General features: G+C 46.9%; 1 protein-coding gene and 1 long non-coding RNA gene across 27 annotated transcripts in view; one reads left to right on the top strand and one right to left on the bottom strand.

The window, feature by feature from the left end:
* The window catches only part of PPP2R5C (protein phosphatase 2 regulatory subunit B'gamma), a 142,291-nt gene that overhangs the window by 71,020 nt on the left and 44,128 nt on the right, over window positions 1-27,143 (bottom strand). For 3 of the 26 annotated variants that reach the window (XM_044933057.2, XM_044933063.2, XM_044933062.2), the window contains exon 1: window positions 14,597-14,729. The exons of 7 other annotated variants lie outside the window; for them this stretch is intronic. In XM_044933057.2, coding sequence (XP_044788992.1) covers window positions 14,597-14,702 — 106 coding nt within the window. In that variant the 5' untranslated portion in view covers window positions 14,703-14,729. Of the gene's footprint in view, window positions 1-14,596; window positions 14,762-27,143 lie in introns of those variants that run through there. 16 more of the 26 variants (XM_044933055.2, XM_044933058.2, XM_044933070.2 and 13 more) reach the window with 12 other exon arrangements.
* LOC123330839 lies at window positions 15,071-21,434 on the top strand. Its single transcript, XR_006547038.2, has 3 exons — window positions 15,071-15,208; window positions 18,643-18,781; window positions 21,262-21,434. It is a non-coding gene; the product is annotated as an uncharacterized LOC123330839 (long non-coding RNA).

The following is a 27,143-nucleotide window of genomic DNA, read 5'->3' on the forward strand; positions in this document are numbered from 1 at the left end:
AGCAGGCCGCCAATGCCCTGCACGCAGCAGCGAGCCCGGCACCTAACAAAGGCCGACTCTCAGGCTGTCGGCGTCTGGTTGTGCATAACACAATTACGTGGGTGCTCTGGCGAGCGAGGCACCGTGGCTGCGCTCGGCTGCCCCGGTCCCTGGAACGGCGCGGCGCGAGGGCAGCTACGTAACTGCTGGCCGAGAGGGGCTGGATGGACCCCAAATCCAATTATGACCCGTGTGCCTGCTGGGTCACAGAGGAGCCCATCTCTCTGATGAGTTCATGGACGTTTTGGAGTATCAATTTGTGGTGTAACTGGATTTGGATGGGAAAATATCCTTGAAACTTGAAAGGTTTATAAGGGATGATGGTAGAGCTGGTTTTCTGGGGAGTAAGCCTGCTGCCTGAAGCTACCCGGGTGAGGAGACAAGATGACCTGGAACGCAGAGGCAGACCAGGTCGGCAGGAGACACCGCTGTGCCCTGCGGTGGCCAGTCACGCGATGTTTCTGGGCCGCGGTTTCTGTATCTAAAAACTAAGGTTCTTTCAGGCTCGACGAGATTGTGTGAGACCGCTGGTCTCAGACACTGGGGTGCCGGCAGCAGTTTCCTGAGCGGGGAGATGAAACTACAACAGGTCTCTAGAAACAGTAAGTGCTACGTGGGCACCACAGGGAGGCACACACACAAAACCAAGGGCTTGAACCTAGACACGAAACCTGCACATGGCTGACCACCAGTCAACATGAATCGCCCCAGCCAGACATTTAATGTTGAAATAGTATATTTAAATCAATTTACTCAGTTTAAATAGCATTTTGAAAAAGAACTATCTTCAAACCCTTGAGATAAAATCCTTGAAATATAACTTTCCAAAATAATAGAACAGCTTGCTTACAGCAATGACAGAACTGGCTGTAAGTGGGCGTGTGGCCCGAGAAGCGGCGACTCTGGTCTCAGGCTGGCTGTAAGTGGGCATGTGACCCGAGAAGCGGCGACTCTGGTCTCAGGCTGGCTGTAAGTGGGCGTGTGACCCGAGAAGCGGCGACTCTGGTCTCAGGCTGGCTGTAAGTGGGCGTGTGACCCGAGAAGCGGCGACTCTGGTCTCAGGCTGGCTGTAAGTGGGCGTGTGACCCGAGAAGCGGCGACTCTGGTCTCAGGCTGGCTGTAAGTGGGCGTGTGACCCGAGAAGTGGTGACTCTGGTCTCAGGCTGGCAGCCAGAAGCCCAGAAGGGAAGCCCTCGCCTGTGGCTGTGGTCAGGTCTGGCGGCCGCTCTGTCTCTGCTGGCAGGTTGGGGGTCTTCCAGACCCAGGTCTCTGCCTGCAGCTCAGCTGAAACCCCGTCCAGCTTCCTCGCCTCAACTGTGTAGAGCATTTCAGATTTTATTCTATTTCTTTTGCTGGAGGTCTAATCTCATTTATTTTTGCTTGGGGCCTGAAGAATTTCCTTAAACAATTTTGAAAATTTAGTTTACTATTGTATTTCATTTTGCTGGTTCTCCACACTGTCTTCACTTCACATCCTGGAGTGTGAAGTCAAGTGGTCCTTAGGAAGCATCACTACGAACAAAGCTAGTAGAGGTGATGGAATTCAGCTGAGCTATTTCAAATTCTAAGAGATGATGCTGTTAAAGTGCTGCGTTCAGTACACCAGCAAATTTGGAAAACTCAGCAGTGGCCACAGGACTGGAAAAGGTCAATTTTCATTTTAGTCCCAAAGAAGGGCAATGCCAAAGAATGTTCTAACTATCGCACAAATGCACTCATCTCACATGCTAGCAAAGTAATGCTCAAAACTCTTCAAGCTAGACCTCAGCAGTACATGAACCGAAAACTTCCAGATATACAAGCTGGGTTTAGAAAAGGCAGAGGAACCAGAGATCAAACTGCCAACATTCGTTGGATCATAGAGAAAGCAAGAGAATTCCAGAGAAACATGTACTTCTGCTTCATTGACTACACTAAATCCTTTGACTGTATGGATCACAACAAAGTGTGGAAAATTCTTAAAAGAGATGGGAATAACAGAACATCTCACCTGTCTCCTGAGAAACCTGTAGGCAGGTCAAGAAGCAACAGTTAGAACAAGACAAGGAACAATGGACTGGTTCAAAGTTGGGAAAGGAGTATGACAAGGCTGTATATTGTTTACTTGCTTATTTAACTTCTATGCAGAGTACACCATACGAAATGCCAGGCTGAATAAATCATAAGCTGGTATCTAGATTGCCAGGAGAAATATCAACAACCTCAGATACACAGATGATACCACCCTAATGGCAGAAAGCAAAGAGGAACTAAAGAGCTTCTTGATGAGGGTGAAAGAAGACAGTGAAAGGCTGGCTTAAAACTCAACGTTGAAAAAACTAACATCATGGCATACAGTCCCATCACTTCATGGCATATAGAAGGTGAAAAAGTGGGAGGAGTAACAGGTTTTATCTTCTTGGGCTCTAACATCACGATGGACCGTGACTGCAGCCATGAAATGAAAAGATGTTTGCTCCTCGGAAGGAAAGCTAGTAGTAGTTGTTCAGTCACCCAGTTTTTTCTGACTGTTTGCGGCTCAATGGACTGCAGCACGCCAGGCCTCCCTGTCCCTCACCATCTCCCGAAGTTTGCCCAAGTTCATGTCCGTTGCATCAGTGATGCCATCCAGCCATCTATCTCATCCTCTGACGCCCTCTTCTCCTTCTGCCCTCAAACTTTCCCAGCAAATCAGGGACTTTTCCAATGAGTCAGCTGTTTGCATTAGGTGACCAAAACACTGGAGCTTCAGCTTCAGCATCAGTCCTTCCAACGCGTATTCAGGGTTGATCTCCCTTAAGATTGACTGGTTTGATCTCTGTGCTGTCCAAGAGACTCTCAGAAGTCTCATCCAGCACCACAGTTCAAAGGCATCAACTCTTTGGCGTTCTGCCTTCTTTACAGTCCAGTGTTCACAACCGTACGTGATCACTGGGAAGACCACAGCCTTGACTGTAAAGACCGTTGTTGGCAGAGTAACATATCTGCTTTTCAGCACACTGTCTAGGTTTGTCATAGCTTTCCTGCCAAGAAGCAGTCGCCTTCTGGTTTCATGGCTGCAGAGTTAAAGAGCTGGCTTAAAACTAAATGCTAAAAATACTAAGGTCATGGCATCCAGCCCCATTACTTCATGGCAAATAGAAGGGGAAAAGGTGAAAGCAGTGGCAGATTTCCTCTTCCTGGGCTCTAAAATCACTGTGGATGGTGATTGCACCCATGAAATCAGATGACAAAACTAGACAGCATATTAAAAAGCAGAGATATCACTTTGCCAACAAAAGTGCATATAGTCAAAGCTATGGTTTTCCCAGTAGTCATGTATGGATGTGAGAGTTGGACCATAAGGAAGGCTGAGTGCCAAAGAATTGATGCTTTCGAACTGTGGTGCTGGAGAAGACTCTTCAGAGTCCTTTGGACAGCAAGGAGATCAAACCAGTCCATCCTAAAGGAAATCAACCCTGAATATTCATTGCAAGGACTGCTGCTGAAGTTGAAGCTCCAATACTTTGGCCATCTGAGGCAAAGAGCTGACTCATTGGAAAAGACTCTAATTCTGGGAAAGATTGAAGGCAGAAGGAGAAGGGGGCAGCAGAGGATGAGATAGTTAGCATCATCGACTCAATAGACATGAATTTGAGCAAACTCTGGGAGATAGTGAAGGACAGCGGAGCCTGGTGTGCTGCAGTCCGCGGGGTCACAAAGTTGCTATTCCACTGAGCGACTGAACAGCAAGGACATCTTCACTTTTATCTCTTTAATAGCTCACCATCCCTGAGTACTTATTATGTGCCAGGCATTATTTTAACTCTTCTAAGCCCAGGAATCGAGTTACACAAAGAAGCAGATGCACACAGAGGTTAAGGTGAGAAAGCTCAGGAGTGACAGGGCTGGCATCGCGTGTAGGCAGTGTGGCTTCAGAGCCTCTGCAGGGCACAGTTCTGGCCACTCTGGTACCATCCACTGGCCAGGAGCCCTTTCAAACCTCCCAGGCTGGTCTCCACGTGCTGCCCGCTTCTTATGGGAAGAAGTGTGGCCTTGCTACTCCTGGTCAAGATAAAGACTGTGACTGTCCCCCAGTCTCTGTAAACCTTAATAAAACGTTAGCAAAATTATTATTTCTAGGATCTTAAAATCGCCTCCAAAAAAAAAAAAAATCTGTGAATTAAAATCAGCGGTGCCTAATATAAATAACTCTGACACAGGCCAAGTTCCCCGTTAGCTCGTATCCTAGATGAGAGGGCGGCCTGGACAAAGGAACCCTTTCAACAGATCATCAGATGTCTGGGATTTTGCCTGAAGTCCCGGGTCTCATCTAATAACACCACCATCCAACTAAAGATCCAAACTGTCCACTTTTCCTTCTACCAATTCTCTTGGATGCTCAGTGGACTGCGAAACGTGCCCCATGCTGGCAGCCACGGAGGGCACACAGCGCTTCAGCTCCGAGGTGGGATCTCACCCACCAGCTCTTGGCCCAGGCCCACCTCTCAGGCATCCCAATCCCACAACCCTCTTCTCCCCACAGAACACCGCTGTTATGGCGTCTGCCAGACAGGCTGCCTCAGACAGCCACGGCCTCAACCGAACGGTTCCGGGCCATCGTCAGAGACTAGAGACAGAGGCGCCTCCGCCCCTCGCTGTGAGTGTGGTATGAACAGACCCCTAAAGGAAAAGGCTTCTCCAGGAAACTGGGAAGAAAGGGAAGCAGAACAGAAGGCCCTGCCAGACCTTCTAACCTTCCTCTGAGGCTTTTTTTTTTAATCATCACATGCTCACTAGCGAGCTGTATTTAAGGAAGTGATTTTCCAAAATTCAAGGACTTTTTCCTCGTAGGTTTTTGGAAGAGTCATCTTGGGAGAGGAAAGGGTAGTCGTAGTCAATTAGAGGGTTGATTTCTGATTCCTCCCAGGTTATAATAAAGAGTCACTGCTCTAGTCTCCAATCAGATTCCTGATAAGACCAAACTGGTATCTTACTACGTAAACCCTTTCTACAAATGCCCCCAAGCAACTTGACAGCCCTCAGACATTAAGCAAGCATCACATGACCTCATGGTTTAAGAGACTTGGATGTCAGGACTGGCAATGATGCTGAGGTTTTACCTACAAGACGCTGGGTGTGGGAAGAGAATTTCCCCTGGAATCACCCCCTGACCTTGAGAGGGAAATGCTTTCTCAGGTCAATTACTGGTGGCCTGTGGGGCGTCAACAGCCACACTTTGATGTTAATCAAGGGATCACTTAATGTCACACTTTTTCTTCCTCTCCTTTTTCTAAGAAGACTATTTTTGGCCCAGATTGAAAAGACCACTTCCTCCTGAAACTGGCCTTGGTCTCACCGTCCCCGCCTCTAACCTCACACCCAACCTCCAGGACCTCAGCGCAGAAGACAGGCGGGTCGGACGCAGACAGGGCTCTCCCTTCCCGGAGACAGGCTTCGAGGGGCACGTCAGCCACTGTGCTCCGGCCAGACTCACAAGGTGACCCTTGGTCTGTGACAGAACTGCCAGGGCCACACCGGACTTGGTCGGTCGGAGAAACAGACCACTTTAGATTCAGTGAAGGTGGGAAGCCCAAACCAAAGCGCTCTGAGGCACATTAGAGAGAAAACGTAAAGCACATTTACAGCGCTCTCGTGATTCCGGCAGTGTACTGATACACACGTGCCGTCCGATCCCAGGACAAGTTGATGAGGAGTCTCATTCAGCACGGTCACGTGCCCTGATGGCTGGCCGGGAGAGACAGAACTCAAACCCAGGGCCTCTAACTCCACCACACAGTGTCCTCTCGAAAGAAACCAAATGAACAAAAGAGGGGGTGAGACGATCACGGCCAGAAGTGAAGGCAAAATCAGGACCAGTTACCCACGGCGGTAGTGTCTAAAGTACCATCACACCACACAATTAGTCGTCATAGGCAACTTTCCGATCCTGTGACAGTTTGTGCCCAACTTTGAGAGTTGAGGGATCTCCCCGCCTACCCCAAGCAGCCCCGTCTTAAAACATCTGCTCTGGTCATGACAGGCTGGCCGGGACCCCCAGGCATTAGCGGGGCTGAGCGTCTCTCAGGCCGGTGAGGACGCCACAGCGGTCCCAGGGTCAGCCCGAGGGGCAGACCCGGGTGGCGGGTTTCTCTCACGCCTGTCCTCCGCTCCCCTGCAGCCTGGGCCGAGAGCAGACGTGACCCCAGCGCGAGGTTCTGGCCAAGCCAAACCTTCTCTCCTGAAAAGTGAAGTACCGGTACTCCGCTTTCACTAGCTGGGGAGTCTGAATTTGGAAACGAGGGAAGAACCGGGCAGATCTGATCGCAGTGGCTGCTAACATGCCTGGTTTTAGCGCATCCCACACTCTGTGCTGGGGCTCACACCCTCGTCACACTGAAAGTAGAACCCACAACTACTCCTTGAGAGAGAGGGTTATCATTCCCAATGTACAGATGAGCAAACAGTTCCTCAGCAGGTTAAGTGACTCGCTCGAGCTACACCAGCAAGCATAGAGAGACACAGAGAAGTCACCCAGTGAATGAGGGTGCAAAGGGGCACTGAGGGTGAGGTGAGGAGGGGGACGAAGACAGCACGGAAGGCCAGTGTGGCCGCATGGCTGTGAGCCTGGCCCTCCCCTGAGGGCTACTGGGACCCAGACCCCTCGGTCTCCGAGTCCAGCGCCACCGGGGCTCCTGTGCTTGGAAGCAGACAGGAGACTGTGGGGCTCTTTCGAACAGTCTTCCTGGGATGAACTCAGTGGGCCTATCCCAGGGTTTCCGTGCTTCAGGCATCCCCAAACACCTCAATTTCAGCCATATCTGTGCACAGTCGTGCTACTGCTTACTTGGTGTTTTTGTTTAAGTGGACACACTTTTTACTAGGCCTTGTCCTAAGCAACAATAATCTAAGAAATTGTGGATTTGACACACTAATTACATACTTTTACATCAATATACAATGCTTAAAGTGAAAGTCGCTCAGTTGCGTCTGACTCTTTACTAGAGTGGGCAGCTGTTCCCTTCTCCAGGGCATCTTCCCAACCCAGGGATCGAACCCAGGTCTCCTGCATTGCAGGCAGATTCTTTACCAGCTGAGCCCCAAGGGAAGCCCATATAATGTTTAAAATAATGTTCAATTCTGAACCACTAAAAACCATCTCTCGTGTGACCAACAGCGTGTACCAACCATTTCTGGAAGCACCTTGGGTTACCCCAGTGTGTAAAGAACAAAACAAAACTCTTCTTTCACCAAGTTCATGCTTTTCTTTGTTGACTCTTACTACCCAGCAAAGGGCATACTTTGGAGTCCTGAATGAGAAGCAAGATCATTCAACCCCTCTCGTACATTCTGTTTCTCTCACTGAGGGAACAATTGCTCTCAGCCTCTGCTGACCCTCTGCCAGTCTCTGGTTCTATAAATATAAGACTATTTAGGAACCCTGTGTCCGAATCTCTCCATCAATCCCAGGCAATCAATTAGTTCTTTCAGGTTTTGCCTTCAAATCTCCGTCATAGTACTGCTGCGAAAACAAGAATGGCTTCAGACAAATTAAACTCAGCTTTAACCAGTGTAAATAACAGATGAATGCCTTTACTTATCTAAGGAATAAACTACAATAAGGTGGCCACGTCCCACCTCACAAATCACACACGAAGGTAAGCACCTTCTGTTGTGCATTTTGCAATTGTTTTAGTTATAAACTAGAAGCCAGCTTAAAAAGATGCTATGCCCATTGGACCATTAATAGCATGAATTTTTTTTTTCTGAAACTGTGCTAAACAGCTCGATTCAAAGGTTGAACTGACCCTCCAAACTGGTTTCTAATACACTTTTTTCTTTAATACACTGTTGTATATATTCTAATACTTTAGGCCTCACCGAATTCTTTTTTGGAAGTAGCTAAAATAAAAAAATGTCCTAGGTAAGCATGCAATCATGTCTTATACATTAAGCTATCATAAACACCAACAAGAAGGCTCATATTTCATTTGCTGTAAAACACGACAAATCACTAAAGCTGAGCAAGGCTTTGGTGCTTAAAACCGCCTCTTGTTGCCACCAGCGGTGTGTGCCAACCATATCTGGAAGCACCTTGGGCTACCCCAGCATGTAAAAAACAAAACCAAACCCCTTCCTGCGGGCTGCTCGCCCTGCATGGCTGCCACATCTGCCCACCGCAAGGCTTTCAGGTAGCACCTGGGCTGTTTACATTCTTCGCCTGGTGTGACAGGCGTAACACAAAAGTGCTCAGAAATGTGTGCTGGATGAACACATTTACAAGAAGCCTCCAACAGGGCCCAGGCCCAACTCCTACCCCCTCACCGGCACCCGGGCATGTCTTCGCCTTCCTTCAGCTAGTTCCCTCTGCCGGATACCCCACACCATCCCGACCGCTGCAAGTCCAGCCGGCGGGCAGGCGCCCCCTTGGAACCTCACTGAGCCTCCCTTCATCCTCTCCCCCTGCAGCCCCACAGCTGCTTTCCTCCAACCTTCTCCACAGATACATGGTTCTCTTCTGGTCATCCCCAGTCCACGGGCTCCCTGAGGGCGGGCCCTCTTGCTTATCTGTGTATTCCCTGCTTTCTGAACTTGAAAGCCCGTTCATACCTTTCCACTCAAGGACCTGACACAGGGGCTATAATTTGACCCAACTTGACAGAAACCATGTGTCTCTTTGGATACCATAACAGAGTTATACTAAACCTTACCTAAATATCTTTGCTAGAGGAGACTCATTTCACGTACGCCTAGCACCACATAGAGCCCGCACTGTGTTCCTTTCCAGGCCCAGGAGCCCTGGGAAGCTCCGGTGAATTTCTGGCTGCTCTGATTTACACAGGTCTGGGCGAACCCTCAGTGGTCATCAGCCTCAAAGCAGTACTGAATTGGGACAGACCCTCCAAAGCCACAGCTAAGAATCTGTTTACAGTTTCGAGGTGGATCATCCTTATGGGCGATACGCTGGTCTCGGGATCTGAGGGAGCAGCGTATAGCTCACAAATCCTCTGCGATTCCACTTGGAAGAACGGAAGGTTTCACTGATGTAAAATGTTGGAGGGGCTACAAAGGTTAACTGGCAATGGGGACCCGAATTAACGGATTAAGACGTTGCCTACCCCCTGTGGACAGCAGCCAGCTGAGCCTCGGAGAACGAGCGGGAGAGGAGAGGCACTGTGATGGCTCACACTGCAGGTTCCCACCGAGTCAGGACACAGAGGCTGCCCGCCTCGACGGCAGGCCTGAACGAAGCAGGTGTTTTCTTTACAAAAGCAGAACTCTTTTTTACGGAATGATACAGAATCCGAGGTTCAGATGGCACCCTGCGTGCCCTTGTTTCGGTTCTGGCTCTTAACAGACAAGAATGCGGAGCAATCAGCTGTGGCAGCTGAGGACAAAACAGAAATGACTTCAGAAACTTCTCTTTTTTTTTTTTGGTCACTATGGACGCTAAACAGTTTCCAGTACAACTTCAACCCCACAAAGCAGAGAACAATGCTGACAAGAACCACGAAACAACAGGGGGACTGAGTTGCCAGCAGTCTGTGAGGAAGCGCGACTGGAAGGCACCGGCTAAGGGCGACTGGGGCGTGGACTGCCGTGGAGCCACGCCCGAATCCCTCCCGCCAAGACCCATGTGCTTGGGACTGCCCTGCCGTGAGCAGGCTCGAGGCACGGAAAACCATTTAAACACTGCCAAAACTCAACACACTTACAAACATAAAGTCAAAGTTAAGAGGAAAAATCACCTCCCTAAAAAAAAAAAAAAAAAAAAATCCACCTTATGGACACCTGTCTGACTAGAGATCCTGAACTGTTACTTCAGAAAACTAAGAAACCTGAACAGTGGTGAGTGTTCCTGTCCCCCCAGAACCCCAAGTCCAGGGTGGCTTTCTGTGGATTTCCTTCTGAAGCAGCAAGGAAAGAAAGTCTAACAACAACAATGCTGTGCTTGGAATTTGTAACAAGGGTTTACTTAAAAATAACGTAGGATCTTTTCTCTCCTTTCTTTTTTGGGGGCAGAGGAGGACAAATTTCACGTTCCCCTTTCAGGGGTTACAGGACAGGACGTCAAGGACTGTCTCCAGCCTGGTGGCTGGCGTCCCAGTAAACGCCAGGGCAGAGCCACTGACAGAACAGCAGGAGAAACTTTATTCCGCTTTCTCCTGATGGCGAGTCCAAAACTTCAACTTTCCAGGGTGAAAGGTTGTACAAAGCAGGTGGATGTACATTGTGAGGTGAGACTAAAGAATATCTTTGAGTTTCAGTGGAGTCTTAAAACCAACTTTTTTGCTGTCCCAAAGCAGAAAGTCTGTTGATCTGGTTAGCTTCTAATGATAATGCTTAGAGACACAAATTAATAATATATACCAGCATGTGTAAGCACACATCCTGTGCTCACCTGGATTCATATAACCCCGACACACCCCCCTCCCACCTTCCGGCTCATATATAATTACAACATTGAATAAAACGACTTTAAAAAAAAAAAAAAACGAGGAGAAATTCACATAACCTACAATTAACAATTTTAAAGTGCATAGTTCAGTGGCATTTAGTGCATTCACAGCATTGTGCAATCACCCCTCTCTGGTTTCAAGACTTCTTCATCACCCTAGAAGAACACCCTCCCCCAGCCCCTGGCCACCACTAACCTGCTTTCTGTCTCCGTGGATTTGCCTATTCTGGAAATATAAAGGAAATAAAAAATGGGCTTTTAAGTTACATAAACTGTCTGAAATATTATGTGGTAATTCTGAATGTAAACAAGGCATAAATAGGAGATTTGTGGCTTAAAGCAATGTTCTGAAGTTTGATTTTGCAGATCAATAAAATTTCACAAGGAATCTTAAAGACTGACATTGGCTTACCGGTGTAACTGACAAATAGGAACACTCTTTAAAAAATCATAAAAGACATTTTAATACCAAAAAAGGACAATCTTAGAATAAAGGATAGGCCTGTAAACTGAATTAATTTAGCTGTGTGAAAACTCCACACTACATCACCTTTATCTCTGCCTGGACAGGCAAAAAGCCTTGTCACAGAGCAGCACAGGCATTTGGAAATGACTATTTCCGGGCCGTCACTGTCAATACATCTGAATCTAGATAAACTAAGGAGGGTGCTCCTGGCCGAGAACTTGACCTTCCAAGAAAGGATAACTTAGGGAACGGAATGGATTGCACCCTGTAGCAATCTGATTGACAGCCAAGACCGACAAGGTCTAAACCTGCCTCAAGTCTCCAGAGCAAAGGGCGAGAGCAAAGGGCGGCAGCCTCGAGGAGACACACGCTGACAGTCAGGCAGCCCCACCTCGTCTGGTGGGCGGGCGCCAGCCCGGGGTCTGCAGAGGCGATTCAGAAGCAGACGGCCAAAGAAACAAGCATCACAAACACAAAAGCTCTACTGGGCAGGTTTCCTGCAACTCGGCCTTTCAAACTGGGGCATGTGATCTGAGCGTGGGGGGCGGGGATGTGTGCACAAGACCGCAGGTTAAACACGACACACTTCCTGGAGTATCCGTCTTAAAAAGCAGTTGAAATCATGTCAGACATCTTTATATTAAACTATGATAATTATATAGAGAACACAAAATTCAAACAGCTTTCTGAGACAAAACCCAAGACTTCAGAGACAAACATTTTGGGGGTTCTTACTAGAGCAGAACGGACTCATTGGAAAAGAGCCTGATGCTGGGAAAGACTGAAGGGGAGGAGAAGGGGACGACAGAGGATGAGATGGTTGGATGGCATCAAGGACTCTATGGACATGAATTTGAGCGAACTCCGGGAGTTGGGGATGCACAGGGAGGCCTGGCCTGCTGCAGTCCATGGGGTCTCAAAGTCGGACACGACTGAGCGACTGAACTGAACTGAACTAGACCAGTACAGGACATGGCCCCAGACTCCCAACAAGAGCAGGTTTCTGCCCCAGTCAGAGGAGCTTCCAGGCAGAGTGCGGAGTGCACTGTCCTGACCTAACCAATGCTCGCCCCGACAAGACTACTGAGAGAGCCAGAGGAGCTGACCAACTGGCCCTAAATACTACATGGAAATGCAAGGAACCCTGAATACAAAACAGTTTGGAAAAAGAAGAACAAAGCTGGAGGACTTCCATTTCCTGATTTTAAAACTTCCAATAGAGCTACAGGAATCAAGACTCTGGTACAGACATATAGACCAATGGAACAGAATAGAGTCCAGAAATAAATCCTCACACTTACGGTCCACTGATTTTCCACAAGCGTGCCAAGTCCATTCAGCGGGGAAAGAACAGCCTTTCAATAAATGGCGCTGGGAAAACTGGATAGCCACATGCCAGAGAATGAAGGTGGACCCTTACCTAACACCACACACAAAAATTAACTCAAAGTGGATCAAAGACCAAGTGAAAGAACTGAGGTGGTACAACTTTTCGAGGAAAACACAGGAGCAAATCTCTGGATTAGGCAATGATTTCTTAAAAATGACACCAAAAACCAAAAGCAACAAGAGACACATTAGATAAACTGGATTGCATCCAAATTAAAAACTCTTCTGCTGCAAACGATAACATCAAGAAAGTGAAAAGAGAGCCCAGAGACTGGGGAAAAGTGTTTGCAAAGCGTGTCCATACTAAGGGATCGTGATCACAGGCACCACCGCAGACTGCTCCCGGGAGGCTGCCCACACTTCACCCACCCAGTCAGCTCCTCTCGCCCGTGACCCATTCCTTCCTCTGCCAGGTCACCATGCTCCCCTCAGTTTTCTGCAGAGGGCTCCCCTCTTGTGCCACCAGAAAGCCCAAAGCCATTCGGCCTCATCTTCTCCAACCTCCTTCTTAAATTCCCCCTCCAGCCCTGAAAATTTCTGAAAACCCTCTTTGCTGAAGACGATGCTGCGATTTGGGTTTCCAGCAGATCTGGTTTTGACAGCCTCACCACCCACATGCAAGAAAGGAAGAGGGCTGACCGCACCGTGATGACACCTGAAATACAGCAAAACTGGTTCATGCGACAAAGTGAAATGCAACGGGGAAAGGTCAGTTCAACCAGAACCATATAGTCTGAGTGAGGCCCTGGTTAGGAAGTGGAGGTGACTGAGAGCCTTCCTGCATCCCGGGCTCTGCAGCCAGGGCTGGCCAAGCGAACCTCTGGTCACGTCTCAAATCCAAGTCCGTGACAGTGGCCTTTCCACACCATGTTCTAACTAGTTAGCTAGGAGCACAGGAACACGGAAAGATGAGTAACCACACATGCCCTCCACTTTAATGCTTTGTCTCCCTTTTAGTTTTTTGAATAGGAATATGTTTACAGCATACACACACAGTGATAACCCGGGCATTTCCCTACCAAAGTTATCAGCTTCTCGCCTGTCTCTGAGGTTCACTGTGGGAGTAACCGGGGCCCTGCCTTCCTGTGTGACAACCATGGTCTGCAGCTCAGTCTTCTCACTCCTAGCTCCCTGATGGTCTCCACTTCTGGTCCACAAAGAGATGCTGCTTACTTGACAAAAACCCTTTTCTAGCGCTTCTCTCACCACACCCGTCATAACACACTGCCCGATGTGCTGAACGAGTCACCCCTGGTCCCTGCCAGCGCCTGGGGACCACCGGTGAGCTTATCCAGGATGACTTTGGTGAGGCCTCCCCGCCCCCGCCCCAACCAGCCAGACCACTCTCTCCTCCCCAGTGCCAACCTGGTGCCAGACCACTCTCTCCTCCCCGGTGCCAACCTGAAGGTGCCCAGACGTGCACCTTCAGTGCCCAGCACAGCACCGACCACCAGGGTGGTGATTTATAAATATTTGTTCAGGGAAGGAGACAAAGCTTTAGGGGGCCAGAAGGCAGAAGGTCACAACTAAATTTTGTTCTCTATATTCCATCAAGTTTTCCTTCCCATCAAAACAAACCTGGTGGACTAAAAATCTGGGGTCTGAATTTTAACCTTATCCGGCACAACGACGGCCGTCGTGCTGCTATACTACCAGCGCTGAATCCAACAAGAACACGTGCACGGAGCTCTCGGAGCAAAGAATGAGGAAGGAAACATCTCAGAGCTTTATGAAAATCAGGAACATGAGTTCACTGGCTGTTAAAAAACTATTTTTAAAATGTAAACATCCTCCCAATTGTATACATCATCCAAAAGCAGCTGTCCTGCCTACTGTTTCCCCTTGGACAAATGCTTATACTAAAACAGCCAGTTTTCAGATGAAGAATGTCTCTCCTCCCTACCGCCTGAAAGCTCCAAATTCTATTACAACAGAACAATATATCTTACTTTGTTCTAAATTCTAAGATCACTTATGAGGAATCTTTACCAGTAGTAAGTCTATGTTCAGCATCGAAATACTCTTTGTTAGCTATGGTGAAAACAAAGCTTTGACGTAAGTCTCTTGGGACGTGCAAGGTCCTCGGACCAAGTGGAAAGCAGTCCCGGAGACTGTGTTCCTTCAACAGGAGCTTCCAGGTTATGCTAAGGGCAAGTGGGTGCACTTTAAGGCTCCACTCAGTTAATTTCATCTGTACCCACAAACCCCCAAGGCACGGCCCTTACCTTCAAGACCCAGAATCTGCATCTCTTGCTTTTCTAGATGATACCATAAGATCAACTAACCTGGTTCCAGCTGCACGGCACTCTGCACCCCTGTGAGAAACAGAGCAGAAAGCACCGCGCTGCTAGATGTCTGTGATAAAGGGGCTGAGAGCGGCAGTGTGCACATCAGAGGGGTGTGGGCCCGGAGTCGTGACTCAGGAAACCCAGGAGCTCGTCCTTCTGACCTCGGGCAAGGCCAGGAACCTCTCTGCTTTGGCTTCCACAGCTGTAAAAGAGGGACTAATAAAACCTGTTTGCTGCCTCGTAGGAGAGAGGGCATGGTTAATGAGCACCTGCAAGGTACTCTGAAGATGAAAAAGGTTCCTGGGCGCTAATGACAAACAACCGCAGCCTCCACCAGCCTCTGAGTATCGCACGGGAGGATGAACTGCCCTGAGTAAGCTGGCCCTCCCACACAGCTTCTCTCTAGCCATACAATTTTGGAAAACACTGCAAGAAATGGATGACGGCAGTGCTCGTTGTACCAGACAGGACGCAGGGCCACGCGCTGGGATGGCTGATGCCCGAGCTGCATCAGCCCTTGCGCGGCCCTCCCCGGTTCTGCACACTCCTAGCCCATCTAAATATTTACCTGGGTGGCGTGTCTGAGTTACTATGGATGTCACAGTCAAGGTGAGTAACTGGCTGATAGGTCCCTGTTTCCTGGCAGAGAACACGTTACTGAATATGCTTCTTAAACGCCCCTTTATATTTTTTAAGATGATGTAGTGTTAAAATTATAATCCCGGTTTAGCTTACATTTCACTTCAGGGCTCTCCTCCTTTTTTAAAACGGAAGAAAGGCTCAAATAAGCAGATGATCAAGGCAATATACTAAACAACAAGGCTAGAGACTGAACTAAGTTGGTGTTTGGCTTTAGAGACACATGTGAGGGCATATATGTGTGATACTCCCCAAAGGTGTTTTCCCAAACCAGGCAGATGGGACGGTCTATGTTTGTTTAATTGGGTACTGACAATTGCAACGCATATCAAATTAAGTGCTAAAATTCAAGATCAATATTTGAAATTTTATATTTAATTGGTGCACAAAACTTAGAAGTGAAAAATCCAAAATTCATATCCACTGACACTGTATTATTTGAATAAGTCAACCCAAGGAAAGTTACATGCCTTAGAAAAGGTCAGTTTCAAGATCTGACGGCCTCATCTGAAGAATAAATGAGACAAAATAAGAAAGGGGAGTGCTTAATGGGAAGAAGCAGGCAGAGAGGAAGAAGATAAGCAAAAAGACTTCAGGACTTTGCAAGTTTAACTTTGGCTTAAAGTGTAAACTTAAGTTAACCTTTGTTTAAGATGAATAATCCTTCTTCAATAAAATGTCATTTGTGACTTTATTGCAAAGAGATAATGTTTTTAAATTTATTAAAGTCATTAAAAAAAAAAAAACCCAAACCAAAAAACCAGTCACTTAAGTTTTCTACCAGCGTAGCATTTCTCTTAAGGATAAAAGGAGCAATCTGCTTATTCTCATCACGTGCTTCTGTCCTCAGGGACAGGAGGCTAGAATTTGAATCTCAGCTCTTTTCTTTCAATTCCCTTGAAAAACAAGTAATTTAATCAAACGCATTTAAAAATATAGCACATTCACAGACTTAGGAAGGTCTGCAGACAGCCAAGGACCCCAGTAACCCCGTAAGACACACTGTTAGGCCTTAGCCTTGAATCCGACAGCTCGACTGCGGCATGACTGGATCTAATTTAAGAGGGGGTCTGCTAAACTGACAAAACCCCAGTGTTCTCAACATGTAGGAAAATATTCTAAAAAGCAGGCCAAGGAGGGTCACCGGTGGTGTCTCAGGTAAGATGACTCCTGGGGACCAGGCCTCAAGCACAGAGAAGGGGCCACATTTCCAGCAGGGAGGTGGGGAGAAGCCCGCCCGGCTCCAGTCCGACAGGCCTCACCGCTCACTGCCTGGGCAGGTCCGCCCGCGGACGCTCCGTCTGGACCTCTGCACGGTGAGCACGGAGCCTCGGTGCCACCTGGCTGTGTGCTGCGAGCGCCTGGGATCGCCCCTGGACGGCCTGGGCACGAGCCCGAGATCACCCCTGGACGGCCTGGGCACGAGCCCGAGATCGCCCCTGGACGGCCTGGGCACGAGCCCGAGATCACCCCTGGACGGCCTGGGCACGAGCCAGATGCCCACCTCGTCCCAGGGGGGTTTAAACCCAACCCGCAGAGAAGTGTGGGACTGCACTTAAAGAGTTTATACGGTGTATGTATATACAGCACGATTCAGGATACTATAATGTTACACTTAGCTAAGAGCATCAGGAACTAGTTCACAAAGCTATCAACACGTTAAAACCTTGTCAAAGGTTTAGTTTTCCAAAACTACTATCACGCTAGCTTTTTTGTCTTAGATAAAAAAAAAAAACCAGGGAATTCCCTGGTGGTCCAGAGGTTACGACTGGACACTTTCACTGCCAAGGGCCTGGGTTCAATCCCTGGTCGGAGAATCCACAAGCTGCGAGGCGCCGGGAAAAAAAATCCACAAAAAAACAGAAAACAAAAAATATTATATACTTCCAGTCAGTAGACAAATCCATATTTACATTACTTGGTGTGAATACACACACACACACACACACACACGTGTAAAATGATACACAGCAAATTCCAAACGATTTTCTCTGAGATGCCAGGGAAGGTAGGAGACTCATTTTGGGGATAAGGCTAGGGATAATTTTAGTTGGCAATATTCACATATGGATTTTTAAAAAAGATCAGAAAAAGATAAAAGGGAGCCAATTAATGCCAAAAGAGAGGGCCCAGTCCTGGGGTGACCCCACTACCCACACGCTGGGCACAGTCACTGGCTCCCACTGTGGCCCCGGAGGCCTACATATATTATTAGCTGATTAGTTAATCTGGAAAGTTTTTTTTTTTTCTTTTTGAGAGAGGAGGAGAGAAAAATACAGAGACTTAGTAAAAACAGGGTCCAGCAAGTCCCGCTCATGCTACAGAGCTTTCTTGGGCCAAGGGTTTTCACTTGTTTTTGGTGTCAGAATCAGGTCCTCTAAAAACAGTCTGGAGGACCCTGAAGAGCATGGATCATATGGATTCTACTTACTGATACCAGATTAGAGAGGGTTTAAAACACGTACTGACTGATTCACTTAAGGTAACAGGCTCATTGCATGTTAGCTGAAATATCATGAGAATACCTGTATTAAAAAATAGCAAGAAAAATGATACTGTTTTATATTTTTGCTTATCTCTTTATAAAGTCTGACCTAATAGAAGACAGGTAGACCTGCATTTCTGCGTCTAAACTGTTGTCTGATATGGTACTTTGGTTGAAGTATACAAAAAGCAGCCCAGTCTTCACCACATGTTTAGCTGGAAAAGGGAGGTATTTCAATGACTTTAAAAAAAACTGTGGTTATTCTTCTTTGAGTCTATGCTAATGTTCAACAAGCGGTAGTTTCTGAAAGCTTAGCTGCAACGTGGAATCTGAAACCATACTGACGATGTTTCAGTGACATCAAACCCCGTGGTGTGTCCTCCACTTTGAACGTCTCTCCTGCCCACAAATGTTTGCAGCATCTCTGAATGTGTTGGTGTGCAGTCATGCAGCTCTTCTGTCGTTCAGATCAAGAAGCCCCGTTTGTTAGTATCATCAGAAATCGTCAGCGCTGGGAGCTGTCAAGCTCACACTGGCAGTTCCCCAAAATTCAAGCTTCTGCTTACAAGTTTGAGTTTTATCCTGGGCAACTAAGACTGCCACTGTTGTCCCCTGAACCGACAGGCTTCCTTCATTCCTTTTTGAGAATGGGCTTCTTTGGTGGTTCAACTGGTAAAGAATCCGCCTGCAATGCGGGAGACCTGGGTTTGATCCCTGGGTTGGGAAGATCCCCTGGAGGAGGGAAAGGCTACCCACTCCAGTATTCTGGCCTGGAGAATTCCATGGACTGTATAGTCCATGGGGTCACAAAGAGTTGGACACGACTGAGTGACTTTCACTTTCACTTCACTTTCGAGAAAACATATGTCACATACTCAGGTCTTACTAACCCCATTTGTCTGTCTCTTGTTCTTTCAAGTAAAAATAATGTTCCTGAAAAAAGTGGCCAGTTCAGCTCGCAACTCACACAGCTGCGCAGTATTCCTGGAGACCATCGCAGCACTGCAGCACGCCCGCGGGCTTCATGTGAACTGTCATCCACAGAGCGTTATTAAAAGGTGTGTGAGCAAAGGCTTTCATCCTTCATCAAGGATCGACTTGGGTCAGACTCGTGCGACATGGTGGGGTGCGTGGTGGTCTCCAGCTGGGCACCACGGCCCGCTCCGCGAAAGGAGCCATTTTACCCATCACTGCCTTTGCACCATCAGGGCAAACGGCCACACAGGCAAAAAAAAGGCTGCTGTATTCTTGAGAAAGGGCTTCCCTGGTGGCTCAGATGGTAAAAGAATCTGCCTGCAATTCTGGAGACCACTGTGACCTTGCAGCTCCCTTGGAAGTATCTCAGGGACTCCAGGGGCCCAGGGACCGCTGCTTTATGCAAACACTGAGGACACCTGCAGAGTTGTGAATACAATGTTATCATATGCCACCCCTGGAGAAGCCTGGCCTACTACCAGGAGAGAACAACTACTTCTGGTTGTATATATGCCAAAAAGGTCTACAAACATACACCGTGCCTCCCCTGGTCCCCGGCTCTTCTTCCTCCTTGAAGTTACCAAACATAAAAGACCAGCAATTTAGGAAAACTGGGCTTGTTCCTTAGGAAACATTACTATGCTCATAACTGTATAAGTTGAACTACCACAATTAGAACACATTGCTAGTGAATAACACAACAAGCAGACAGAAATTCAAATGAAGCTCACACGCATCAAAGACAAGGCAGAGACTGAAAAGGTTAATCAAACAGGTGTTAACAACTCAAGTTCTATCAGAAATACTACAATATTAAACCTTGAAACAGTAAGGTAGAAGGTTATAGTTTGGATCTCAGTTGGTTCAAATACTATCTTTTTTTGGGGGGTGCGTGGCATGTGGATTGGCCAAATTCTTTGTTTTTTTCCCATAAGATGCTTCTTGTAGCATTGTTGCCTTTTACTTCATTCGAAACAATTTTCTTAAATTGCATTGTGACAGGTGTCATATCAGCATGAGTTAAAAAAAACGAACACCAAATTGGGTTGTGTAGCCATTTGTAGTAGCCATTGAAGATGGAAGAAAAAAAGCAACACTTTCAGCATATTATGCTTTATTATTTCAAGAAAGGTAAAAACGCAACTAAAATGCAAAAAGAAAGACTTGTGCAGTGTATGGAGAAGGTGCTGTGACTGATGGAATATGTCAAAGTGGTTTGTGAAGTTTCGTGCTGGAGGTTTCTCGCTGGACAATGCTCCTCGGTCGGGCAGACCAGTTGAAGTCGATAGTGACCAAATCGAGAAATTAACTGAGAACAATCATCGTTATACGCCACAGGAGCTAGTCGACATACTCAAAATACCCAAATCAAACACTGAAAATCATTTGCACCAGCTTGGTTATGTTAATCGCTTTGATGTTTGGGTTCCACGTAAGTAAAGCGGCGAGGGGTGGGGGAACCTTGACCATATTTCCTCATGTGACTCTGCTTAAACGTCACAAAAAATGTTGTATTTTTAAAACAAATTGTGACGGGTGATGAAAAGTGGATGCTGTATAATAATGTGGAATGGAAGAGATTGCAGGGCTAGCGAAGTGAGCCACCATGAACTGCCCCAAAGGTACCCGTCTTCATCCAAAGAAAGTGATATTGTGCACACAGTGGAATTGGGAGGGAGTCCTCTAGCACGAGTTCCTTCTGGAAAACCAAATGATGGATTCCAACAGGTATTGCTCCCAACGAGACCAACTGAAAGCAGCACTCGACATGAAAAGTGTCTGGAATTAGCTGACAGAAAAACGCATCCTCATCTTCCATGAGCATAACGCAACAAGACTACATGTGGCTTTGATGATCAGGCAACAATCGTTACAGCTTGGCTGGAGCTCTGATTCTTCAGCCGTGCTAACCAGACATTGCACCTTTGGATGTTCTATTTATTTCAACCTTTACAAAATTCTCTTAATGGGAAAAATTTCAATTCCCTGAAAGACTGTTAAAATGCACCTGGAACAGTTCTTTGCTCAAAAAGATAAACAGTTTTGGGAAGATGGAACTATGAAGTTGCCTGAAAAATGGCAGAAGGCAGTGGAACAAAATGGGTTGTTCAATAAAGTTTTTGGTAAAAATGAAAGGTTTATTTTTTAACCTGAAAATTGAAGGAACTTTCTAGCCAACCCAATAGTTCCAAGCAGGGACTGAATTTGCGTCCCAAGCATCTGAAGTGCCGGAGCCTTAACCACGGGCCCACTTAGGGAAGTCCCATCAAATACTATCCCAATTTAAAAATCCCCACACAAAAAAGGAATTCAGGAATTCTAACAAAATGGGATTTGACCATATGACAGTAAACTTTTGGAAGTCAAATTACTAACACATCAGAAAGCAACATCTGCATTTAAAAACAACCAACTATCATCCTATTTGGGACTAACCACAGATAAAATTTCTAACTTCTTAAAGGAGAATTCCTTAAAAATCTTATGCTAAACTGGCTTTCTTCAAAAGAGTTAAAAATGGTGTGAGGAGACGACTGTATTAAATGCTGATTTCCTGTTACAGGCTGGACCCCTGAGAGCAAGAAGTCTGAATGGGGGTCATCAGTACACGCCGAACGGAGCGGCTGATGATCATCCGGGGGTCGCCTGATGAGGCAATTCTGTATGCGATCTATAAGCAGAACACGGCCCACACTCCAGGGTCATCAGTGACACCGACTTCCTCCAGGTGGTGAAATGACAAGCAAATTGCAGGAAGAGAGGCTTGGTAAACGGGGAGGGAGAGAGAGCAGAGAGAGACAGAGATGCAGATACAGGCAACACAGCGGCAGAAAAATAAAACAAGCTGCGGTTAAGGCGCTGGGCTCTAAATTACCACCGTGACCTAGAAAAGAGAGGACAACCGCGGCAACCATGAACACGGCCCATGGGCTCGCAGCACTCTGGGCACCGTGTGGTGTTTCACACGTATTCACTCACTTAACTAACCCTCATAAAATCCAGAGAGGTAGATCCTTTGACAACCCCCTATTTCTTTCCCATTTCTGGCAGGAAAATGAGTGAGCTTGCCGGAAATGGCTCAGCTAACCCACAGTGGGGACCCCCGTGACTTCTGAACCCCGCCTTTAACCACTGAGCACCCCGCCTGTCAAGTTCAGAGGGAACTTTGCTTTTACCTGAGAGTGTGTTTTAAACTGTTACATTTTAAAAGACCAATAAAAATGCCAATAAACATTAAAAATAAAAAAGGTGTACACCCCGCAAAACACTGTTCGGTAAGATGGTGTGGCTGTCAGGGAACCCACCCGCGAGGCGCTGGGCTACAGGGTCTCAGCCCCAGCCCACCCGAGATGACCCCGCCCCTGCCTTATCATTTCACCACGGGCCACTCATTTGTTAGCAAAGGAGTAAAAGCAAAAACAGAAGAAAGGCCCAAGCTTGAATATGAAAGACCACTGCTCACTGCTTAGGAAACAATTTCTAAGTAATTACATGTCCTTTGCACATTTTTTTCTAAAGCAGAACACTTTAAAGACATTTCAAACATTATGAAGAAGTTTAAACCTACATGGAAGGCGAATACTTGTATTCCTTGTATATACTTGTATACCTATATACCCACTTCCCTAGATTCAACTAGGGATATGAGCATATTTTGCTTTACAGTTATTTTTCTCTCTGCTGTTTGAAGTAAGGTGCAGAGACCGTGGTACTTCACCCGTATTTAAATACTTCCATCTGCAATTCCTAAAGATGAGGAAAGTTCCTACAAATCAGAATCCCTTTGAAACTAATGGTAATTCCATACAAAATTCCATATTGCTCTACTCAGCTTTCCACAACAGCCACACGAATGTCTTCTGCAGGTTTGATTTTTGTTTTGTTGTTAGAACAAACATCTGATACAGAGTCATTCACTATGTTCGACTGTTATATCTCTTGCGTTTTTCTTTTCAACTAGAAGGGTTTTTGATTTATGAATAATTCAAGGACCTAAAACAAAACCAGCTTTTTCTGGCTGTTGCAGTTTGTCCTTGCGCACGTGAGCCAATGTCTCTCCAAGATGAATAAGCAAGACTTTTCCTTAAGTACATTAGTGAGAGAAACTAGCCCAGGCTTGGGAGTTCCCTGCATCCTTGATGGTCCTTTTCCATCTGACAGGGAAGAGGAGGTGCGGCGGGCCTTGTCTGGAAGTGGACGGGGGGAGATGGGGCAGGGGCCCGCGCCCCAGCCTCTGGTCTGGGATGTTCTGCGTGGCCAGGACCCGAGCTGATGGAAGGGTGCTTTGTCCTATCTGATCACTTGGAAATCAAGAGCCCCCCAAAGATTGCTCTAGCTGGGTCTCCAGAAAAGGCCAAAAGGAAATATCAGAAGATGATACACGTGGCTGTTTCCTCTGGGAGAACCACCAGCAGTGGCCTGGGGACGCAGAGCTGGCGGAGGGGCAGGACCATGGACTTGGGACTTACAGGCTGGTGACCTTGGGGAAGAGTGTCAAGGACGTTCCAGCCACCTCCCAGGCAGCAGGGCTGGGCAGAACAAGTCAGTGTTCACAAAAGCTCGTCACATCTGGCAGGTCATTGGCCCAGGGGAGAACCGCCCCGTGGGGCTACCTGGCGTATGGAAATGGGGTGTGCTGCACCCCAAATGGCTGTGCCTGGGAGGACTCGGACCGTTCCTAGATGCAAAGCACCCTTTGCCTGACTACTAACCATACCTCCTTACTCTTCTACATAATTAGCATCTTTTAATGAAAAAATATGATCAGTTCAGAGAAGACTAATTAACAAAAGGTGTGCGGGCTTTACATAAACACACACCACCCCCCAGAGAGCTCTCTGTTACTCTGGTTACGTTCCTTGTTCCTCGCTGGCAGGAATGATGAGAGAGAAACAGCTTTACGTAGAGGCTCACTCCAGGTAGCTTTCAAGGTGTACTTCTAAAAAGTCGCTTCACAGGGAGGGACAGCTACATAGGAAACACCCTGCGTCTAGTTCTATTTGGAGAGACAGTCACTGGTGAGGTCTTTTGAGGGGGGCTTTCACTGTCTGTAGTCGATGACCCGATTTCCTTCCTAATTCTGGGGGGTGAGGACAGCGCGGGGCAGCCGCCCTCACGACGTTTACTGGCTTCAGCCACGCAGGAGCACCCCACACCTGGGAGCCCGTGTGCACGTGCGCAGCGGGGCTCAGCAGCACGGGCTAAGTCATCAGGTGGGCTGAGGCAGAAAGGAAGCCCTGGGCCTCAGCCTCCACACTGCCCCCGGATCATTCTTCTCTAAGTTTCTATTGGAAAGGTAAACACCTTTCCTTGAATCGGTGACTCAGGAATACTTGTGAGAAGACAAACTTTTCCTACAATCAGACTTCCGTTCCCCAAGAAAAAGGGGTTTTACACAAAAAGAACAATTTGCTCCCCAGCTCCCCACCAGGCCTCGGCGACCCATCAGTCTTTCAGAGACTGGACTCGCCAACCGACTCTCAGATCAGAGCACGTAATGGCTTTCCTGAGGCCGGAATAAAAGCCAGCTGGATCCGAATGGACAGCAGATCTTCCTTTCTGACCATCATCATCTTTTTTGGCATGGCTATTCTTGCCTTAAACCTGGCTCTGGAAGTGACAGACATCTCACTATGCTAAAACCGGCAATTAAAATTCAAGGAAAAGTCTTGACCAGTGGTGGGGCTGGGGGTGGGGGAGGCAAACTATGCTCCACGGGCCAAATCTGGCCGGCCCCCTGTTTTTGTAAATAAAGCTTTATTGGAACATGGTCATTCCTATCTGCGGGCTGCTTTCATGGCCAAAAACATTGACTTTTCCTGAAAGAGTCTGTCGATCCCAGTCTAGAACTGTGGTGTTCAATACAAGAGCCACTAGACACAGGTCTATTTAAATGTCAAATAGCCAAAACGAAATAAAATTAACCATTCCACCTCTCAGTTGCACTAGCCACATTTTGAGGGCTCAGCAGTCACCTGTGACCGAGGGCACCGCGGTGGCCAGCACAGAGGACATTCCCGCCACCACAGACAGGTCTCCTGGTCGGCCCCGGGAGGACAGGATTTAAGTCATCAAGCTAAATTTACAGCCACCAAGTTCCAGGTGACGCCGCTCCTTCTCCAGACAGAAAAATTTAGGCTAAGTTTCAACAACACGTTCCTGTCACGCTTCTTAGGACATGCTAATTCACTATATTGACCACAAACTCTAGGCTACATAATAGGAGATGAGTGTCAAGCCAACTGGGGCTACTAACCAATTCAGGAACTGCATTGTTTATGGACTGTAAGCTCTGAAAGCTGGGCCACGGTGCTTGCTTCATACTCCTAATTAGGAACCTGCTTGGCATGAGGTGATAGGGACTCAAGTATTTGCAAAATGAATGAAGAAATGAATCCTAGGCCCCAAAACTGTCATCCATCAGAGGCCAGTGAAACAGATGGATATTGATAAAATGTTGGGGGAAAACACTGCTATTTCTACAATCCTGTGGCAAAAGGCTCTACAAACAGCCAAACTTTCTATTTTAAAATGAATTAAAGAAAAATTCCATACAAAACAAAACTGCCTGGGTTGGGATTCTGGCCCTACCACTTACAGGCTGTGTGCCGCGGGCTGTTCTTTTCCCTCTGTGGGAACGACCCCTCTTCTCTAAACACATGGGGGAGTGGAGTCGGAGGTGAGCCCCAGGGCTGCGGGCTGCTCCCGGCACCAGGCGGCATCAGGCCCCCGCTCGCTTCCCCACACCCCACACCCGCCCAGACTCAGCTCCCGTGCGCCTTCTGCCCCGGGGCCCCTGTGTGGGTCCCTCCACTAAACCATCGAGTCCTCTGGGGAAGGACCCTCAGCACTGGACGCACAGAGGAGAGGCGAAGTGGAGATGAAACTGATCAAGACTCTAAAAGCCAATAAAGTAAAAATAAATTTTGCTAAACCACTCATGAATATGCTTGCCCTCAAAAGTCCTTGTGAGTAAATCAAGTGTTTTTCAAGTTTTAACTAGTTCACTGTTTGAACCAGAAGTTAAGTTTTACTACCGGTTATTCCTTCTTAAAAACTCAAGCCTCTTGTAGGTTAGTACACTTCACTACTTTTCCCCCTCACAATTAGAGAACAACCAACAGTTCAACCAACAGAAAAAAAAAAAAACAAACCCCAGATTGGTCACAGTAGTCTTAGAATTAAAAAAAAAAAAATCAATGTGGTATAAGATATAAAATCAAATATTCCAGTTTGGAATAAATTCATAGCTCAAATAAAAAAAGTACATTAAACTCAAACTAAAACAAAAATCTGTTATTTATTAGAAGATACCTTAAAAGTTTAAAAATAAACATTTCATGTGCAATAAAATTTTCTTATTGCTAACTCAATCAGTCCCTGTTCAAGAACTTAAATGGAAACACAATCATTTTGTTTTAGCCTGTTAGAACACCTGCGTGGTAACTGTGGTCCACGCTTGCTCTTTCCTGGCTGCACCGAAAAACAAAGTGACCTGCAGGTTGGTCACTGTGGACCTTAATTGCCGCCAGCTTCATTACAGAGGGTTTGCAGAGAAAAGGCAACCCCTATCTTATTCCAGCAGACTGGGTATTCATGGAGTTTCATCTTCCTTCCCTGGGTCCACCCTAGGATCTGAAAAATCTTGCCTGGCATTTTAGTCATCCAGACTATTAGTCACCTGGAGATCTTGCCCCCACCCTTCCTTAGCACGGGTCCTGACAGTTCTGTTCTGTTAGGACAGAGCTGGGATATTATATACATTTTAAAGTGATTTGATGAAGCTTAACTATCATTTTCTATTTCACCCAATTACGAACAAAAAATGTGTATGAGAAACATTTTTAAATGCTTAAGAAAAAGTACACAATTATCCTGATACCTATGTTTTAATATAATTATCAATTTACTGTGGTAATTGTGTTTTTAAGCTAAGTTCTGTATAAATTTTAAGCTAAATTCTGAATTCAAATTTTGTATAAATTACGACTGGCAAACTGTATTAAAAGTGATCTATACACACACTGAAAACTTGCTGCCACTTAAAATTGTTAAGGCAAATGTCAATACAGAGCCTATTTAAATGCAAAGTGTATCCTACTATCCCACAAAAAGGCTAACAGCTCAGAAATTATGACCCACAATGGATTTCAGTATTTCAAAGCACAAGTGTATTTCTCTTTTTAGGCTCCATGGCAAGGACGAAAACGATCCTTTTAAAAAGGGAAGTTCTTTTCTGGTCGTTCCCACATATTTTCTGACTGCAGTTCATCTTTAATTCAGGGATGTGTCCCCGGTGAAGCCTTTGGGGTGTTAATCAAGCGACACATCTCTAACAGAAACTCTGCGCACGGACAACTTGGCCAGGCGTCCGCCCGCCTCTCCTTCCTACCCCCACCCAACGCCCTCCCCGGGCAGTGACTTCACATCCTTTGACATCAGCAC

This window comes from Bubalus bubalis, chromosome 20 (assembly GCF_019923935.1).
Source record: "Bubalus bubalis isolate 160015118507 breed Murrah chromosome 20, NDDB_SH_1, whole genome shotgun sequence".
NCBI lineage: Eukaryota > Metazoa > Chordata > Mammalia > Artiodactyla > Bovidae > Bubalus > Bubalus bubalis.